The following is a 16,678-nucleotide window of genomic DNA, read 5'->3' as shown; positions in this document are numbered from 1 at the left end:
AATGGGTCAAACAGAAACAGACATTTGGTAGCAGGCTGTATGTGGGAATAGCAAAAGAAATGCAAAACATGTGGATATCATGATCAGGTGACATGTTCAGTTTTAACTATGGTCATTGAGGGACAAAGGCAGGAGGAAAGATCTTCCCTAAACCCATTAACATTACGAATGGTGGAGTTATTGGGATGTAGTCAAATCCTGGCTGGAACCAGAAAGAAGATGTGACAAACTGGCAGAGGTTGCATCTACAATACACTGTATTTGTAATGCAGTTTGACACTGCTAAGGATGCATGGGAGTTGTAGTTTGGTGAAGCACCAATGTTATTTAGTAGAGAAGGTTAAACATCTTACAAAACTACAGCTCCCATGATTCCATAGCAATGAGCCATGGTAGTTAAAGTGGCGCCAAACTACATTAATTCTATAATATACATACACCCCAGGATAGCTCTTATAAGGTGGGAGTGTTGATTAGTGTTACAATAAGTGTAGTTTGCCAGGAGATAATTGTTCCTAGGCATTTAACTCCACACATCAGATTAATTAGAAGTCAGTGAAAGCTTATGCCATCCATTTCTTTTTCTCAGTTAGTTGCAAATGTGTTACACAATAATGTTACTCATATATAGCTCAAACAGTTTACTTCAAAAACTATAGAAAATTTTTAGTTATCAATTCATTATTTTTTTCCTCTTTTAACAGAATAATGAAAATGAAACAGCCTTACACTGTGCAGCCCAGTATGGACATTCAGAAGTGGTAGCTGTTTTGCTTGATGAGCTCACTGATCCAACAATAAGAAACAGCAAATTAGAGACACCATTGGATTTGGCAGCTTTGTATGGCCGTTTACGGGTAGTGAAAATGATAATCAATGCCTATCCAAACTTGATGAGCTGTAACACAAGAAAGCATACTCCTTTGCACCTAGCTGCACGTAATGGCCACAAATCTGTTGTACAAGTGCTATTGGAAGCTGGGATGGATGTCAGTTGCCAGGTTAGTATTATTTTATTTTAAAGTACTATTTACCTTGGGAAGCCACACTTGGCCACGGTGTTGCATCTCAAATAGATTATTGCAATGTGCTCTACGTGGGGCTGCCTCTGAAAACTGCTTAAAACATCCAACAGGTGACAGTCAGACTCCTCACTGGAGCGGCATACAGGGATCACACAAGCCCCTGTTGCTTCAGCTCTACTGGCTGCCAGTCTGCTACCGGGCTCAAGTCAAAGTGCTGGCTCTGGCTTATTAAGCCCTAAACGGTTCTGGTCCAACTTACCTGTCTGAACGCATCTCCCTTTATGAGCCAACAAGAGCTTTAAGATTGACTGGGGAGGCCTTACTCGTTTCCACCTCCTTCACAAGTGCAACTAGTGGGGACCAGAGACAGGGCCTTCTCAGGGTGGTCCCTCAGTCACTCCCTCCCTAGTGACATCAGGCTGGCCTCATTCCTCCTGGTCTTCAGAAAAAAACCCTAAAGACCTGGCTCTGTATACAGGCATTTGGAGAATAGGCTAGTACGAAATTCAACCTCAACATTTTGGATAATGACTATGAACTAACTAATAAGTATAAAATCAAGACTCGGAACTTTAGGTTTTGATCTTTTTTATTGTATTATGAGTTTTATTTGCTCATATGTTTAATGATTTTATAGTTTGATAGGGTATGTTTATTGTTATATTGGTTTTATTGTTATGTCTGTGATACAGCATTGAATTTTTGCTGGAGTTTGTAAGTTGCCTTGAGTCCCCTGTGGGGTGAGAAAGGTGGGGTATAAATTAATAAATAATTTCAACTATTTAGCTTTGTTGTGTTCCTGTAGCTATGACACAACTGCTACAATTGCAATATCATAATGAAATATCATAAAGCTGTTTAAGAGAAATAAATAGTAATTTATAGGTTGCAGATTGGATGGAACTGCATGTTTCTCTACCCAATTACCATGAGCACATTGCCTCATTGTTCAGTGTGTTGTGTGTTGATTTAATCTTTTCCTCTGGAAATCCTTCAAAGAGCCAAGTCCGGCATTTAAACTGAGGACATATAAAGTATCTCCTCCTTTTTATCATGTTGTGCAAATTTAAAGCTATGGTCATTTGAGAGCAGCCCTTGCAAAATATAAGGGCAAATAAAGATGTTCTCAACTATAATTATCAATTAATTCCCTCTTGGTTTTTTTTTAACTACCTGGTCCACTGTGATATTTGAAGATAGTGAAAAGGTCATTTCACTGAAGTTCATATTTACTGATTGGGAATCTGGCATTATTTTGTTGCATAATAGAGCCATATGTAGGGACATGCAACAGTGCTATTGGAGACAGAGTTCATCAGCTTTTTATACCACAGCAGCCACTCCAGTCTCCTGAAAATGCTGAAGCTGGTGAGCTCTTATGTGTGTGGGAAGTGAAGCATTTCCAAATATTGGGCCAAAGGAACTTCCAGTCAGTGTTTTTAGTTTTCAAGCTAATAATGGCTTTACATATCTGAGCCAAAGAGGCTCCATTGTGTGACCCCCCCCCCCCCTCCTCCAGGACTTTTAGCTTGCAACTTAAATAATATTCATATGTGAGATCAAGGGAGCTTTTGGCTTTCAGATAACTGCTTTATAAATACTGCAAGCCCTAATATCTCAGTAAAGTTAATATTTTATTAGCAGTGACAAATAATAAATGAGAACTATAGTTTAAAGCACACATGTCAGATGCAAGGCCTGCAGGCCGAATCTGGCCCACTACATCATTTTATGTGGCTCATGAGAATTTCAATGCCAGGGCAAGGTAGTTGCCCTTTGAAGGCAACAATAAGGTTGATGTGTCCCTTGGTGAAAATGAATTTGACACCTTCTGGTTTAAAGTGTTACATTATAGTTTGTCTTGCATTCCTAATAAAAATGGATAGCATAGGCAGGAAGATACAGGTGTGTTCTTTTGGGAGGATTGTGTGGGTGGATCGGTGGGGAGTAAAGCATCATATTGATAACAAAATGTATAATTTCACCATAAAATACAACAACAACAACAACAACAACAACAACAACAACAACTAAACACAATTCCCTTCTTTCCAGTCCATGTTATTATTTGCCAGACTTCTCCAAGTCATTTTATTGTTATGCATGTAATACAAAATATAAAGACTTTATGCAACAAGATCATAAAAACATTTCATTGAAAGTGTTAAATTCCAATTTATCACTGTTCTTTCACACACTCACTTTCAGAATTACTAAAGGAAAGGTTAACCTTCCTTTTCACTCCTTATTTCTTTGCTGCCAAACATGATTAGAGCACAGTCACTTCTAAATAAATATTAACAAGTATAAGCATACATCAATTATCAAAGTTTCTAAAAAAGTTCTTTTTATAGTGTGTTTTTTCATCTGCGCAGTTATCTTTACCTCATTGTTTTCAGTCTAGCTGAAAGTTTTGTACCAGCATTAGTATTAGGAGGAGGGTGAAGGAAGAGAAACACAAACTTTTAATGTTGGGTTGCAGCAGCGTGTCTGCTGTAAACAATGCAATAAAGTTTGAGGTGGGAAAGAAAGGGATTTTACTCTAGCCAATTCTACTGTAGTAGTATGGACCTTTCTTTAAGAAACAAGGTAAATAACAACTGCCTTCAGAATCTATTTTTGACTGTGAACAGTAATGTAGAAAAGAGGAAAGCCACCAAGATCAAATCAAAAGTAGACTGGTTAAAAGAAAAGCTATACCTGAATGTATTTTGTAAGAAACTTTCAAGAGATTTCTAGAAGGTTCAAAAATATTATTGATCATCCATGCAAGGCTTACATGACCTCGAGTTCATCTTCACTTACACTTTACCCCCAAGGAGGGAGGGCAAATCAGCTCCATGGCATGCTGCACTGAGCTGATTCATTGTAGCATAAGCCAAAGCTGCTTAATGCAGACTTGAATTGCATTAATAGAAGTTGTGGGACTCTGGAATAACCCACAACTTTGGGCACTTGTAGTCAACTGTGCCATTTTTTACTTGAGAAGCAACCAAAGCTGGTTACACTGTCTCCCTACTTTCCCCAAACTTGGGCAACTTGAGGACAGAGGATGACACCCACCTTGCCCCTTTGCTCTGCTATCTTGGTGCCCACTGGGCATGAAAATGACAGTGTTCATTGGAGAAGGGGAGGAGGAGGAGGGAGCTGTTCCTTTTTCCTCCGTACCCTCTCTCATGTCACTTGATTATTCTGGATATTATCATTCCAAGCTCTGAGAAAGAAAGAGAGTCATTTGCGCTGCCCAGTAGGTAGTACAAATGCCAGATCAAGGAGGGAGAGGTGAAGGTCAAAGTCAAATTGGGCTTCCAGCCATCAGGACAGTTTAGGGCTGCACAGTTCAGCTCTCATCCAGCTTGAGAGCTGTCTTGGGCTTGTGCAGGTTAGCCTCCACTGATGCTGATCTGGAATATCCCACTCTGAATCACCATCACCTTTTTAGCGAGCCAAGATGCACTCCTGGTCATTCAATTTCACATGCATATATTGTTTACTTTTGTATACTTCTTTACTGAAATATAATGATCTGCTGTTCTTTTTTCCCTTTCTTTCCCCTCCTTTTGTAATGTGGGATTTATCGCTATTCTTTCCTTGTTATTTCTGTCTGAAATGAAATTTTCTGTCTAATGCACAGGAACACATGCACTTTGTTAATTGAGGTAAACATACAGTACTTCTTCAAATATTACTACCTGAGTTTCTGAAGCATTCCCAATGTTCTTGTTGTTTTGTTGAAATGAACTTCCAAATAAGTTCTGTTAAAACTTATTTGGAAGTCAAGGTATAAGGCTACAGCTGATGTGATAATTTATTTGCCATTTACTTTTAGTTTTAGAATTGATTTAGTTATAAGTTTTTTACTTCCTTCTTTTCTTTGGTTTTATATTTTTGTTTTTGTTTTCTTTTTCAGGACAATTTCAGTTTTCTGCTATGTTATCCAACACTTTATGGTAAACATTTAATTTATTTTCCAAACAGCTTCCTGTTTTTTATGTTTTACCTTGGCACCCTTCTAGTTTATGAATGAACTTAAAATTTTTGTACAATGAATTTACTTTTCTTATATTTGTATTTGTTATTGCCAAGTGATTAAAGTTATTGATTGCAGTGGTCGGAGTTTGCTACATGAAATGAAGGCTGTTTTCGTTCAATTTTGTAAGATATCCATAACTGAACTATGCACATGTTTCTAGTTGTGTAGTAAGTTGGACACATTGTGGTATTTCTTAGGAGACCACAAGTACAAATGGATAGAAACTGTGCAAATGGAAAACTCATGGCACTCATGGTACTTGTTCTTTTTGTGCAAAACTGCTATCAAGTCAACTTAGATCTACCATGATCCCATTAACAAGACACCTCAGAGTTACCCGATCATTGACAGCTCTGCTCAGGTCTATGGCTCCCTTGATGAAGCCTGTCCTTCTGGAATACAGTCTTCCCCCCAACTACTTTTCTACCTTACCATGCATTATTTTTCTAGTGAGTCGTATCTTATCATTATAGGACCAATTTATGAAAGTCTCCGTTCATCATCTTGACATTTAGGGAGAGTTCCGGTTTGATTTGGTTTAGGACTCATTTATTTCTCTTTTCAGTAGCCATATATAGAACTTTAAAAAAAGAGATTGCAACAAAGGGGTGCAAAATGGGTGGTGATTGTGCAAATCAAAAACCAGTGGAATTCAGGTACTACTCCCATATAATCTGCCCCAAACACACATCATCAGGGTAGGGGGCATCTGCTCCAGCCTGACAGAACCTGACTAGCAACCGTCACCCAGAAGACCTTTTCATTGGCTGCCCCATGACTGTGGAACAACCTGCTGGTAGAGCTCCAACAACTAGATCAGCTATCGGAATTTAAGACAGAAGTGAAGACCTATCTCTTTCAATAGACCTACCCAGACAGTTTTTTTTTCAAACTAGTGAAGACCATTTAGAACCCACTTGATTTAATAGCTTTAAGTTAGACATGAGGAACTTCTCAGAAGCACTAGTTTGACTGAATACCCCAGGATTCCAACACACGCTTTTACATTAAACACTGAAAACAGTGGGCCTGGGTTGATAAATCTGCAAGTTTCACCATCTCCCTGTGATCATCCGGGTTCTTGCACTGATGTGTACCTTTGCTCTGTGATGTGGAAACTGGTCATAGAATGAAATCATCAATCAGCTGAGTTGCAAAATAAACTTCATCCATGAGGACAAAGGCAAGAAGGAAGGAGTGAAGAAAGATCAGTTTTGTAAGAGGAATAAAGAAGGAAGAAAAGTACTGAGAGGCATTTGAGAAAGATATGGAGCAGGTAGGGACAAGAAGACAGAGACACAAGACAGCTGCCTCTGTTCCTTGAGAGGTCAGATCTCACTGTAATGACACATGCCACAATTCCATTATGTCTGAATTACTGCAATGTCTTCTGTGTTGGTCTGCATATGTAGACTGTACAGTGAGTCCAAAATGCTGTGGCCAGGCTGTGGACTGGCTACAGGGATCCCTGTTGAATCAGCTGCATTAACTTCCAGACCATTCACATCCTGACTGCTTGGGTTCAGATTATCTATATTAGACAGTGTAAGCATTAAGATCTGCAGGGGAGGCCTTTCTCTCGATGAAGAACACTTAAATGAAAATAAGAAATAATATTTAAGAACAGTTTGCAAGCATACACATGCTATTATGGAATGACTGTTTTTCAAAAATCCTCATTAAGCAACTCCGCTAAACTTCCCTCAATGTCAATACGTCTGTGTATTAATTTTAACATGGAGGAGTAATGTTACTATATCAATTCAACACAGTGCTAACATCAAGATTGCTGGAAATTTACATCTTCTTTCCTTACTATGACATCAGCAGTGGAAGATAGTACAGTCAAATGTGCAGTGTTTTGAGTTGATTTATAACTAAAAAGCATTATCAGGGATTGTGGGGGGTGGGGGTGGGGAGTGATTCTCCATTGTAGGACAAAGGAAGCACTAGGAAGTTACGAATTTAACCATTCTTGCTGCTATGCTACTGGTTAATATATTGTAATGATATATTGTGATGATGAAGTATGTTATCACTTTCCCATATTCCTTCAATTTCTAGGTAATATCTTCCTTAGTTCAGATATAAGATAGTTCAGATATAAGAAGAATGCACCATCGTTCAGGCTTTATACTTCTCTGTCTTGTCCATTATCATTGGTCTCCAAATACTTGATTATTTCTTTCCTTATCATTTCATATTCTTCCTCTCTACTGTTTAAAATTGTATTATATCTCCAGGTTCTTTCTTTTCTTTGCCTTGTTGATACTAATTTCAAGTTGTAATCTCCCTCACAATATAATTCCCCTTGTGCAAATTTATCCACCTTTCTAAATACCTATTTTATATACCTTTTTTGATTTTTGTTTGGGGCATATATACGGACCAGAGTAATTCTAATTTTTTCTATTTTTCCTTTTATCATTACCCATCTCCCCTCTAAAGCCCTTTTTACTTTTTCACCTGGAAATCTATTGTGTTTTTAATTAAAATCGCCACATTATGTGCTCAATTTGAGCCTCTAGAATCATAAACCTGACTCCAAATCCGATCATTAAATAATGGAGTGCTGTCCCCCAATCTCTTGTGACATTCTTGTAAGAATAAAATGTCCACCTTTTCTGTCTTTTGCAGTGCAGTTCTTGGTTAAAGAATAAATAATAAAGCAATGCCTATGCTGCATGGAAAATGCATATACATGTCAATTTCTTGTGCAAAGATGACATAATAGATATATGCTTGAATACATGTGAGACTGGTATGGACGAATTATAGAGTGATATCACAAAAAGAACAGTAAAACCTGATTTAGATTTAAATGCATTGCCGTGTTAGCAGATTTTATGCAAAGGTCAACAGACACCACATTTCTGCAATATTTCTAGTATACATATTATCATGGATGTTGAGTGACTTCAAATGCAAAAGAGCTTATAGTATGAGAAATCACATCAAAGGCCCAGATACCTAAATATTCTAGTGGGATGCAAAACAAGTTATGTTTATTGCAGTGAGATAGGCCTTAAATCTTTTTGTGGTGGCTTTTTGATAAATCATGTGTATTTTTTGCATGCAAAGTTTGTATTTGGCAGTAGTACATGAATGTGATTAATGTATACAGTGATCCATATTGTTTCCCAAATATTCTGAGTTTCACAGTAATCTCTGAAAGTTTCAGTAGGAGTAGAAGTGGCAATGAGCAGCATATCACATGCACCTCCAATGTCATCATTATTGGAAGCCAGAGAAGCATTTCTGGAGAAACCATTTGATAAATATAGCAACTAATCATCACTTTAGTATAACTGATGTTTTCAGTCTGTTATTTCTGAATTTTGATTATCACTACTTTCACAAAACTCACTAGGACATGTTTTCCAGTTCTTTGTGAGATTTGTTTGTCATCATTTTTATGCTATTTTATAATATTTTAGATTGTCTTTAATTTATTCTTTTCCAGACAGAAAAGGGGAGTGCATTACACGAAGCAGCTTTGTTTGGAAAAGTGGATGTAGTACGCATTCTGCTAGAAACAGGTGTGTCATAATTATTTTCCAAATGAGTTCTAGTTAGTTTCCAATATTTTGTTTCAAAACATTTATTTATTTTGTTTCAAAACATGTTATTTAATCTTATTATTGCTTGCTTCTCCATATCTGATGCCAAGAGGGTTATCATGTTATTAATTCTATTTCTTACTACTGTATATCTTTACTACTGTATATTCAATGAGTACTTCTTGTAGTTATGCAAACATCTTTAGAAATCACTAAGTTGAGTGAAATGGAGGATTCTCAACAACTTCCAGTGTCCTGCTGGGATGTCCTAATGGAAGAAAATATATATTGAATAGATGAAGGTATATTTATTTTCTCTTAATGGCAAGCAATTTTTAATTTTAAAAATCACTCTCATCCTGCTGGAATTAAAAGGGAAACAAACTACAGAAAAGGAGATGCCACTTGAACATTAGGAAGAACTTTCTGTGAGAGCTGTTCAGCTGTGGAACTCTCTGCCCTAGAGTATGGTGGAGGCTCTTCCTTTGGAGGCTTTTAAACAGAGCCTGGATGGCCATATGTCGGGGTACTTTGAATACAAATTTCCTGCTTTTTGGCAAGGGATTGGACTGGATGGCCCACAAGGTCTCTTCCAACTCAATGATTCCATGATTCTATGAAATGCCTGCACCATTTTTTAGACTATGGCATCTTGTAGGGGCATTCAAGTCTGCTTCTATCACTAGAACACTTATTTCAAAGCATAGCGCCAATCAATTCACTAGATCTATGCATTCAGAGCTCTCCACATCCATACTTTTGATTGTCATGGAGTTCCCAGATCTGAGAGCCTGGGTATTTCCCTCCCAATCCTAAAGCAGAGACAGGAAGAATCGCAGGGCAAAAATTCTGCCCTGAAAAATGTATGTGTGCTTATTTTAGATATAGATATATTCTTCATTTGTTAGACTTCCTGTTTTTGTTTGAATCCTCTCAGCAACTGTGTTTGGTGCATATGGCATTGTGTTAAATTATATTACTAAAAGGTAGCCCCCTTTTAATATCACCAGAGCCCATTGCTGTAGTATTGTAAGAGGTGATCTCTAAGTCTCAGGTTGGGATCTGGGATCGAGCTGACTTGTTGATCTTAATTATCAGATTTCCTTTCTAACAGGTTATCCACTGTTAAAGCTAATGGATCTGGGAGTTAGGATTATACTTTTAATTTTTCCATAATATGTTTGCTGATAGCATGGTTTTATAGTGACTGTTATGTTTTTAAAATGTTTTAATGTATTACAATTTTGATCTTAAATGAATATAAATGTTTATTTTAATTGTACATTGTTGTTAAGGCATTGAATTCTTGTCTATCTGTAAGCTGCCTTGAGTCCCCCTTGGGTATAAATATAGTAAATAAATAAATAAATAAATAAATAAATAAATAATAAATAATATGACATATCTCCAGCAAAGGATCACCGCCTTGTCGTGGCGCTGGAGCTTGAGCACCTCATTGATGTCATGAGCGAAACCGTGAAGGGCCACCCAAGATGGGACGGTCGTGGCAGAGAGGTCAGACCAAGCGTGATCCCTGGGGAAGGCAATGGCAAACCACCCCAGTATCCTTGCCAAGAAAACTAAATGGACCAGAGATATGTCGGTATTCCATTGGAAGATGGGACTCCCAGGTCGGAAGATGGCCAAAATGCTACTGGGGAGGAGCAGAGGATAAGTTCAACTAGCCCCAGATGTGATGACGCAGCTAGCTCAAAGCCGAAAGGAAGGCTAGCGGCCGATGGTACTGGAGGTGAACGACGAATCCGATGCTCTAAAGATCAACACACCATAGGAACCTGGAATGTAAGATCTATGAGCCAGGGCAAATTGGATGTTGTTATTGGTGAGATGTCAAGACTAAAGATAGACATTCTGGGGGTCAGCGAACTGAAATGGACTGGAATGGGCCACTTCACATCAGATGACCACCAGATCTACTACTGCAGACAAGAGGAACATCGAAGAAATGGAGTAGCCTTCATAATTAATAAGAAATTCGCTAAAGCAGTGCTTGGATACAACCCAAAAAATGACAGAATGATCTCAATTCGAGTGCAAGGAAAGCCTTTCAACATCACAGTGATCCAAATATACGCCCCAACCACAGCTGCTGAAGAAGCAGAAGTAGATCAGTTCTATGAGGATCTGCAGGACCTACTGGATAATACACCAAAAAGAGACATTATTTTCATTACAGGAGACTGGAATGCCAAGGTGGAAAGTCAAATAACAACTGGGATCACAGGCAAGCATGGTCTGGGAGAACAAAATGAAGCGGGACGCAGGCTGATAGAATTTTGCCAGGAAAACTCGCTGTGTATAACAAACACTCTCTTCCAACAACCTAAAAGACGGCTTTACACATGGACCTCTCCAGACGGTCAGCACCGAAATCAGATTGACTACATCCTTTGCAGCCAAAGGTGGCAGACATCCTTCCAGTCAGTGAAAACAAGACCTGGGGCTGACTGTAGCTCAGATCATGAACTTCTTATTGCCCAATTTAGAATAAAACTAAAGAGATCAAGGAAAATACACAGACCAGTTAGATATGATCTCACTAACATTCCTAGCGAATATACAGTGGAAGTGAAGAACAGATTTGAAGGACTAGATTTAGTAAACAGAGTCCCAGAAGAACTATGGACAGAAGTCCGCGACATTGTTCAGGAGGTGGCAACAAAGTACGTCCCAAAGAAAAAGAAAACCAAGAAGGCAAATTGGTTGTCTGCTGAGACAATGGAAGTAGCCCAAGGAAGGAGGAAAGCAAAAGGAAACAGGGATAAGGGGAGATATGCCCAGTTAAATGCGCAATTCCAGAGGTTAGCCAGAAGAGATAAGGAACTATTTTTAAATAAGCAATGCATGGAAGTGGAAGAAGACAACAGAATAGGAAGGACAAGAGACCTCTTCCAGAAAATTAGAAACATTGGAGGTAAATTTCAGGCAAAAGTTGGTATGATAAGAAACAAAGATGGCAGGGACCTAACAGAAGCTGAAAAGATCAAGAGAAGGTGGCGAGACTACACAGAAGATCTGTATAGGAAGGATAATAATATCGAGGATAGTTTTGACGGTGTGGTGAATGAATTAGAACCAGACATCCTGAGGAGTGAGGTTGAAGGGGCCTTAAGAAGCATTGCTAACAACAAGGCAGCAGGAGACGACGGGATCCCAGCTGAACTGTTTAAAATCTTAAAAGATGATGCTGTCAAGGTGATGCATGCCATATGCCAGCAGATATGGAAAACACAAGAATGGATATCAGACTGGAAAAAATCAACTTATATCCCCATACCAAAGAAGGGAAATGCGAAAGACTGCTCAAACTTCCGTACAGTGGCCCTTATTTCTCATGCCAGTAAGGTAATGCTCAAGATCCTGCAAGGAAGACTCCAGCAATACATGGAGTGAGAGTTGCCAGATGTTCAAGCTGGGTTTAGAAAAGGCAGAGGAACGAGAGACCAGATTGCCAATATCCGCTAGATAATGGAGAAAGGCAGGGAGTTTCAGAAAAACATCTATTTCTGCTTCATTGACTATTCTAAAGCCTTTGACTGTGTGGATCATAATAAATTGTGGCAAGTCCTTGGTGGGATGGGCATACCAAGCCACCTTGTCTCTCTCCTGAGGAATCTGTACAAGGACCAAGTAGCAACAGTAAGAACTGACCACGGAACAACAGACTAGTTCAAGATTGGGAAAGGCGTACGGCAAGGCTGCATCCTCTCACTCAACCTTTTTAACTTGTATGCAGAACACATCATGCGATGTGCAGGGCTTGATGAATGCAAATTGGGGTGAAAATTGCTGGAAGAAACATTAACAACCTCAGATATGCAGATGACACCACTCTGATGGCCGAAAGCGAGGAGGAGCTGAGGAGCCTTCTAATCAAGGTGAAAGAAGAAAGCGCAAAAGCTGGGTTGCAGCTAAACATAAAAAAACCCCAAGATTATGGCAACAAGAATGATTGACAACTGGAAAATAGAGGGAGAAAATGTGGAGGCCGTGACAGACTTTGTATTTCTAGGTGCAAAGATTACTGCAGATGCAGACTGTGGCCAGGAAATCAGAAGTCGCTTACTTCTTGGGAGGAGAGCAATGTCCAGTCTTGATAAAATACTAAAGAGTAGAGACATCACACTGGCAACAAAGATCCGCCTAGTCAAAGCCATGGTATTTCCTGTAGTAACCTATGGATGTGAGAGCTGGACCTTAGGGAAGGCTGAGCGAAGGAAGATAGATGCTTTTGAACTGTGGTGTTGGAGGAAAGTTCTGAGAGTGCCTTGGACTGCGGGAAGATCCAACCAGTCCATCCTCCAGGAAATAAAGCCCGACTGCTCATTGGAGGGAAGGATACTAGAGACAAAGTTGAAGTACTTTGGCCACATCATGAGAAGACAGGAAAGCCCAGAGAAGACAATTATGCTGGGGAAAGTGGAAGGCAAAACGAAGAGGGGCCGACCAAGGGCAACATGGATGGATGGCATCCTTGAAGTGACTGGACTGACCTTGAAGGAGCGGAGGGTGGTGACGGCCGACAGGGAGCTCTGGTGTGGGCTGGTCCATGAGGTCACGAAGAGTCGGAGACGACTGAACGAATGAACAACAACAATATGACATATTTTCTCTGTTTCAGGAATAGATGCCAATATAAAGGACAGTTTGGGCAGAACTGTGCTAGATATTCTTAAAGAACATCCATCACAACGACTGAACGAATGAACAACAACAATATGACATATTTTCTCTGTTTCAGGAATAGATGCCAATATAAAGGACAGTTTGGGCAGAACTGTGCTAGATATTCTTAAAGAACATCCATCACAACAATCACTCCAAATTGCTGCACTCCTGCAAGGTAGGTTTTCTTCCAATAACAAGCCATATGCAAGATATAATTAAGTGCATACTTCTAGATTACAACAAATAATATCCATTTTGCTTGCTTCCTCGGTGTTGAATTTATTTCTAGGCACGTCTCTTGAAGTTCTTCTAACACTTCAAACCCTATTCAGTTTCAGCAAAATCTTCACTGCAAAATCAGAAGCTTATGGCAGTGGTGGGGAGAGAAATACAACTATTAATAACTTTCAAACTATTTTATAGCTCTGGTGATAAATTATAGTTTTATGAGATGAGATGGGTTCCTCTCCCCAATTATTTATTTTGCATTTAACCCGTTTGCTTGACATCCTTCTTGACTATGTATATAGTAGATATTACATCAGAGAATATAGCCAGTCTGACTCCCTCTGTAGAGGTAGAGAAGATCGGGATATAAAAGTTTTAAATAATAATAATAAATAATATATCTAAATTGTAGCAACAGACTCGTGTCAACATAATTTCTATACACATATTTTGTTTTACCTTTCACTGTTTTAAAGAAGCAGGTTAAAACTGCTTGTGTTTAATTTTTTTAGACTTGATTATTTGATACTTTCCTATTGAGAGTACTAATGGATAATCTAGAAATGTCATCTCTAATAAACTTTAAGAGATGGCTTTAATGACTGATTATGATGGAATGATTCCATTTGATCTTGTTCTGAAGAGTAATAAAGATATTTAAGGCTTGAAAACTAATAATAAAATGTTCTACTGATGTATTCTTGGAGGAAATCAGTTGTTCAGCAGTTTCATCAAAATGCATCCAGAGTCTTCAGATTCACAGGAGAAAGGATTTCTCCTTCCCGTCTTCCCTTGTGCATGGCGACCTCTTTGGAATGATCCTAAGAGGCTACACACTTGGGAGATTCAGGATTGTGAGAGGGCTCTTTCCCCTTCCCTGTGGGCAGGGCATCTTTGAAATGATCTGAAGATACTCCTATCCTGAGGAGATGGTGGCAGGGGAGAGATCCATAGCCTGTAGCCAAGAGGACAGTTTAGGGACTCAAACCATCCCTGAAAAATTTCAGGTGAAAAAACAACAACCTGGTTTACTCATGAATTTTAACTGGTTAGCTAAAATCCCCTGCCAAGGAAATAAGAAGCAAAATTAGTGTCCTTCCAGAACTACAAGCACTATCTCAACCAAATTTTGATTATTCAAACTATCATTACCAACTTTCTACCAATTTACATTGCAATAGGAGCAATAGCTGACATAGTGGAAGTGACCATAGTGGAAGCCCTACCAAGGAAACAATGGAACAGGAGCAAAGAGAAGAAGCTGTGGCATTGGACTTTATATGAACAAGACTGATTCTGATGACCAAGTGAAAACTAAATTAGTGCAAAATCTACAGACTCCATTGCCAGGATATGTATTTCCTGTGGACAAGAAGAGCCATCTTAGGGTATTTCCACACAGCCATATAACCCAGAATACCAAGGCAGAAAATCCCACAATATCTGCTTTGAACAGAGTTATCTGAGTCCACACTCCCATATATTCCAGTTCAAAACAGGAAATGTAGCATTTTATTCAGCTATGTGAAAGGGGCCTAAGATTTCAAATAGTTTAGCAAATTTTCCTGGTTAACCTATCATTTCATGTACAAGGTGCACTCTGTAAGTACGGTGTTGTGTATGGAGAAATTGTGGGTAAAGGTGGCCAGAAGCTTGATGCATTGGTGGCTAAACCATTGATGCAATGGAGAAATACAGTTGAAGTCTTTGGGCCATTCTACATTGCCCCTATATCCCAGGATCTGATCCCAGCTTATCTGTTTATCCCAGGTTATCTGGCAGTGGAGACTAATATATTCCAGTTTAAAGTGGATAATCTGGGATCAGATCCTGCGATAAAGGCCAGTGTAGAAGGGCCCTTCAACAAATACCAAAAAAGAGTACCATCAGAACAACTTGTGCTTGGCTGAAAATTTCTTGCTAATTCACAGTGGAAAAGTCTTGATGTAACTCATAATGTGAAGGAAATGAGAAGAAAGCAGAAGAAAACAGAAAGAATCTTCTGCAAATTGTAGAAACAATTGTCTTTTGTGGGCAACAAGAACTGGCTTTAAGAGGAGCAATAATTCAGGACCTATTACCTGTGAAGAACCTTTGCACAATGATGGTAATTTCAGGGCCTTGTGGAGATCTCATGCCAGATAAGAAGATACTAACCTGAAATGTCATCTTGGGGGCAGGGGAGTTTCTACTCCTCCTGAATTTTTTGTTGACTACAGGCCTGGATCCATTGCCTCCCTGCCCATGGTGATGATCTCATGGTAGGAGTGTCTTGGGAACATTTTCCATACTTTCCTGACTTTGAGAGGTGTCTCATACTCCCAGCTCCAGCCTCTGGGAGCACTGGCCAATCCACGAATATACAAAACTGTGAAAGTGAAACCTATGAATGTGGAGGGATATATACATGGAGCTATCTGAAAAGTTTCACCATCTTTTCAAAACCTTCTCTAGATTCTAGAAATATCGTGGTCAATATATGATCCTAGAGCTGTTTTCTGTCTGTTAGAAGGATTTTACACATCATTCAGGGAATCTTTCCATTACCAAATTAGATACAAAAGCTAGAGCTGTTGTGGTTTTTCTAAAACAAAAATTACTCCATCTGATCCTTCCTGTATGTCCTCCATGATTGCATTTCCTGGCATTTTATGTCTTGAAAAGAGACAGCTGTGTTTCACTCATCATAATATGTATATTAATTCTTCCCATTCATTTCTTGCATATTTTCTGATTGCTTTGTTGGGCTATTTGGCAGCTGATGTTATAAGCATTGTAAATGAATGTGTAATCTGTTAGATACATCGCTTTCTCCAGAGGCTAATCTTTTAAATTAGAAAGAATTTTCATTTATCCATGAATTTAGAGGAGGCTGTAACCTTACTATATGTTCCTTTCTTCATGCTGCTTATGCATCAATGCTTTATCATTCCATCACCAGAGTACTTGTGTGATAAAGTTGAATATGCAAGGTTTGTTTCTTGCTTTGTTTTTTATGTGATGTGGAAATGGTAAGCAGAGAAAAAAAGTCTGTTTGACAAAATGAGACAAACTGAAGAATACTGTTTCATCCCTTTAATTCTTGTTGGCACTGCCATGGACCCCTAAAACCTTTCTATCTCACCCACTTATTGGCCTCCAAC

At 38.9% G+C, this 16,678-nt stretch overlaps 1 protein-coding gene across 1 annotated transcript in view; it reads left to right on the top strand.

Annotated features, from left to right (window-relative positions):
* ANKS1B (ankyrin repeat and sterile alpha motif domain containing 1B) overlaps positions 1–16,678 on the top strand; it is a 396,936-nt gene that overhangs the window by 23,744 nt on the left and 356,514 nt on the right. The window contains exons 4-6 of the mRNA XM_060777255.2: positions 705–1,001; positions 8,522–8,597; positions 13,381–13,482. Of these exons, the coding sequence (XP_060633238.2) occupies positions 705–1,001; positions 8,522–8,597; positions 13,381–13,482 (475 nt within the window). The remainder of the gene's footprint in view (positions 1–704; positions 1,002–8,521; positions 8,598–13,380; positions 13,483–16,678) is intronic.

The sequence above is a fragment of the Anolis sagrei genome, chromosome 5 (assembly GCF_037176765.1).
Source record: "Anolis sagrei isolate rAnoSag1 chromosome 5, rAnoSag1.mat, whole genome shotgun sequence".
NCBI classification, from domain to species: Eukaryota; Metazoa; Chordata; class Lepidosauria; order Squamata; family Dactyloidae; genus Anolis; species Anolis sagrei.
Note: the sequence above shows the minus strand (reverse complement) of the source record. Positions and strands in the feature narration are given on the sequence as shown.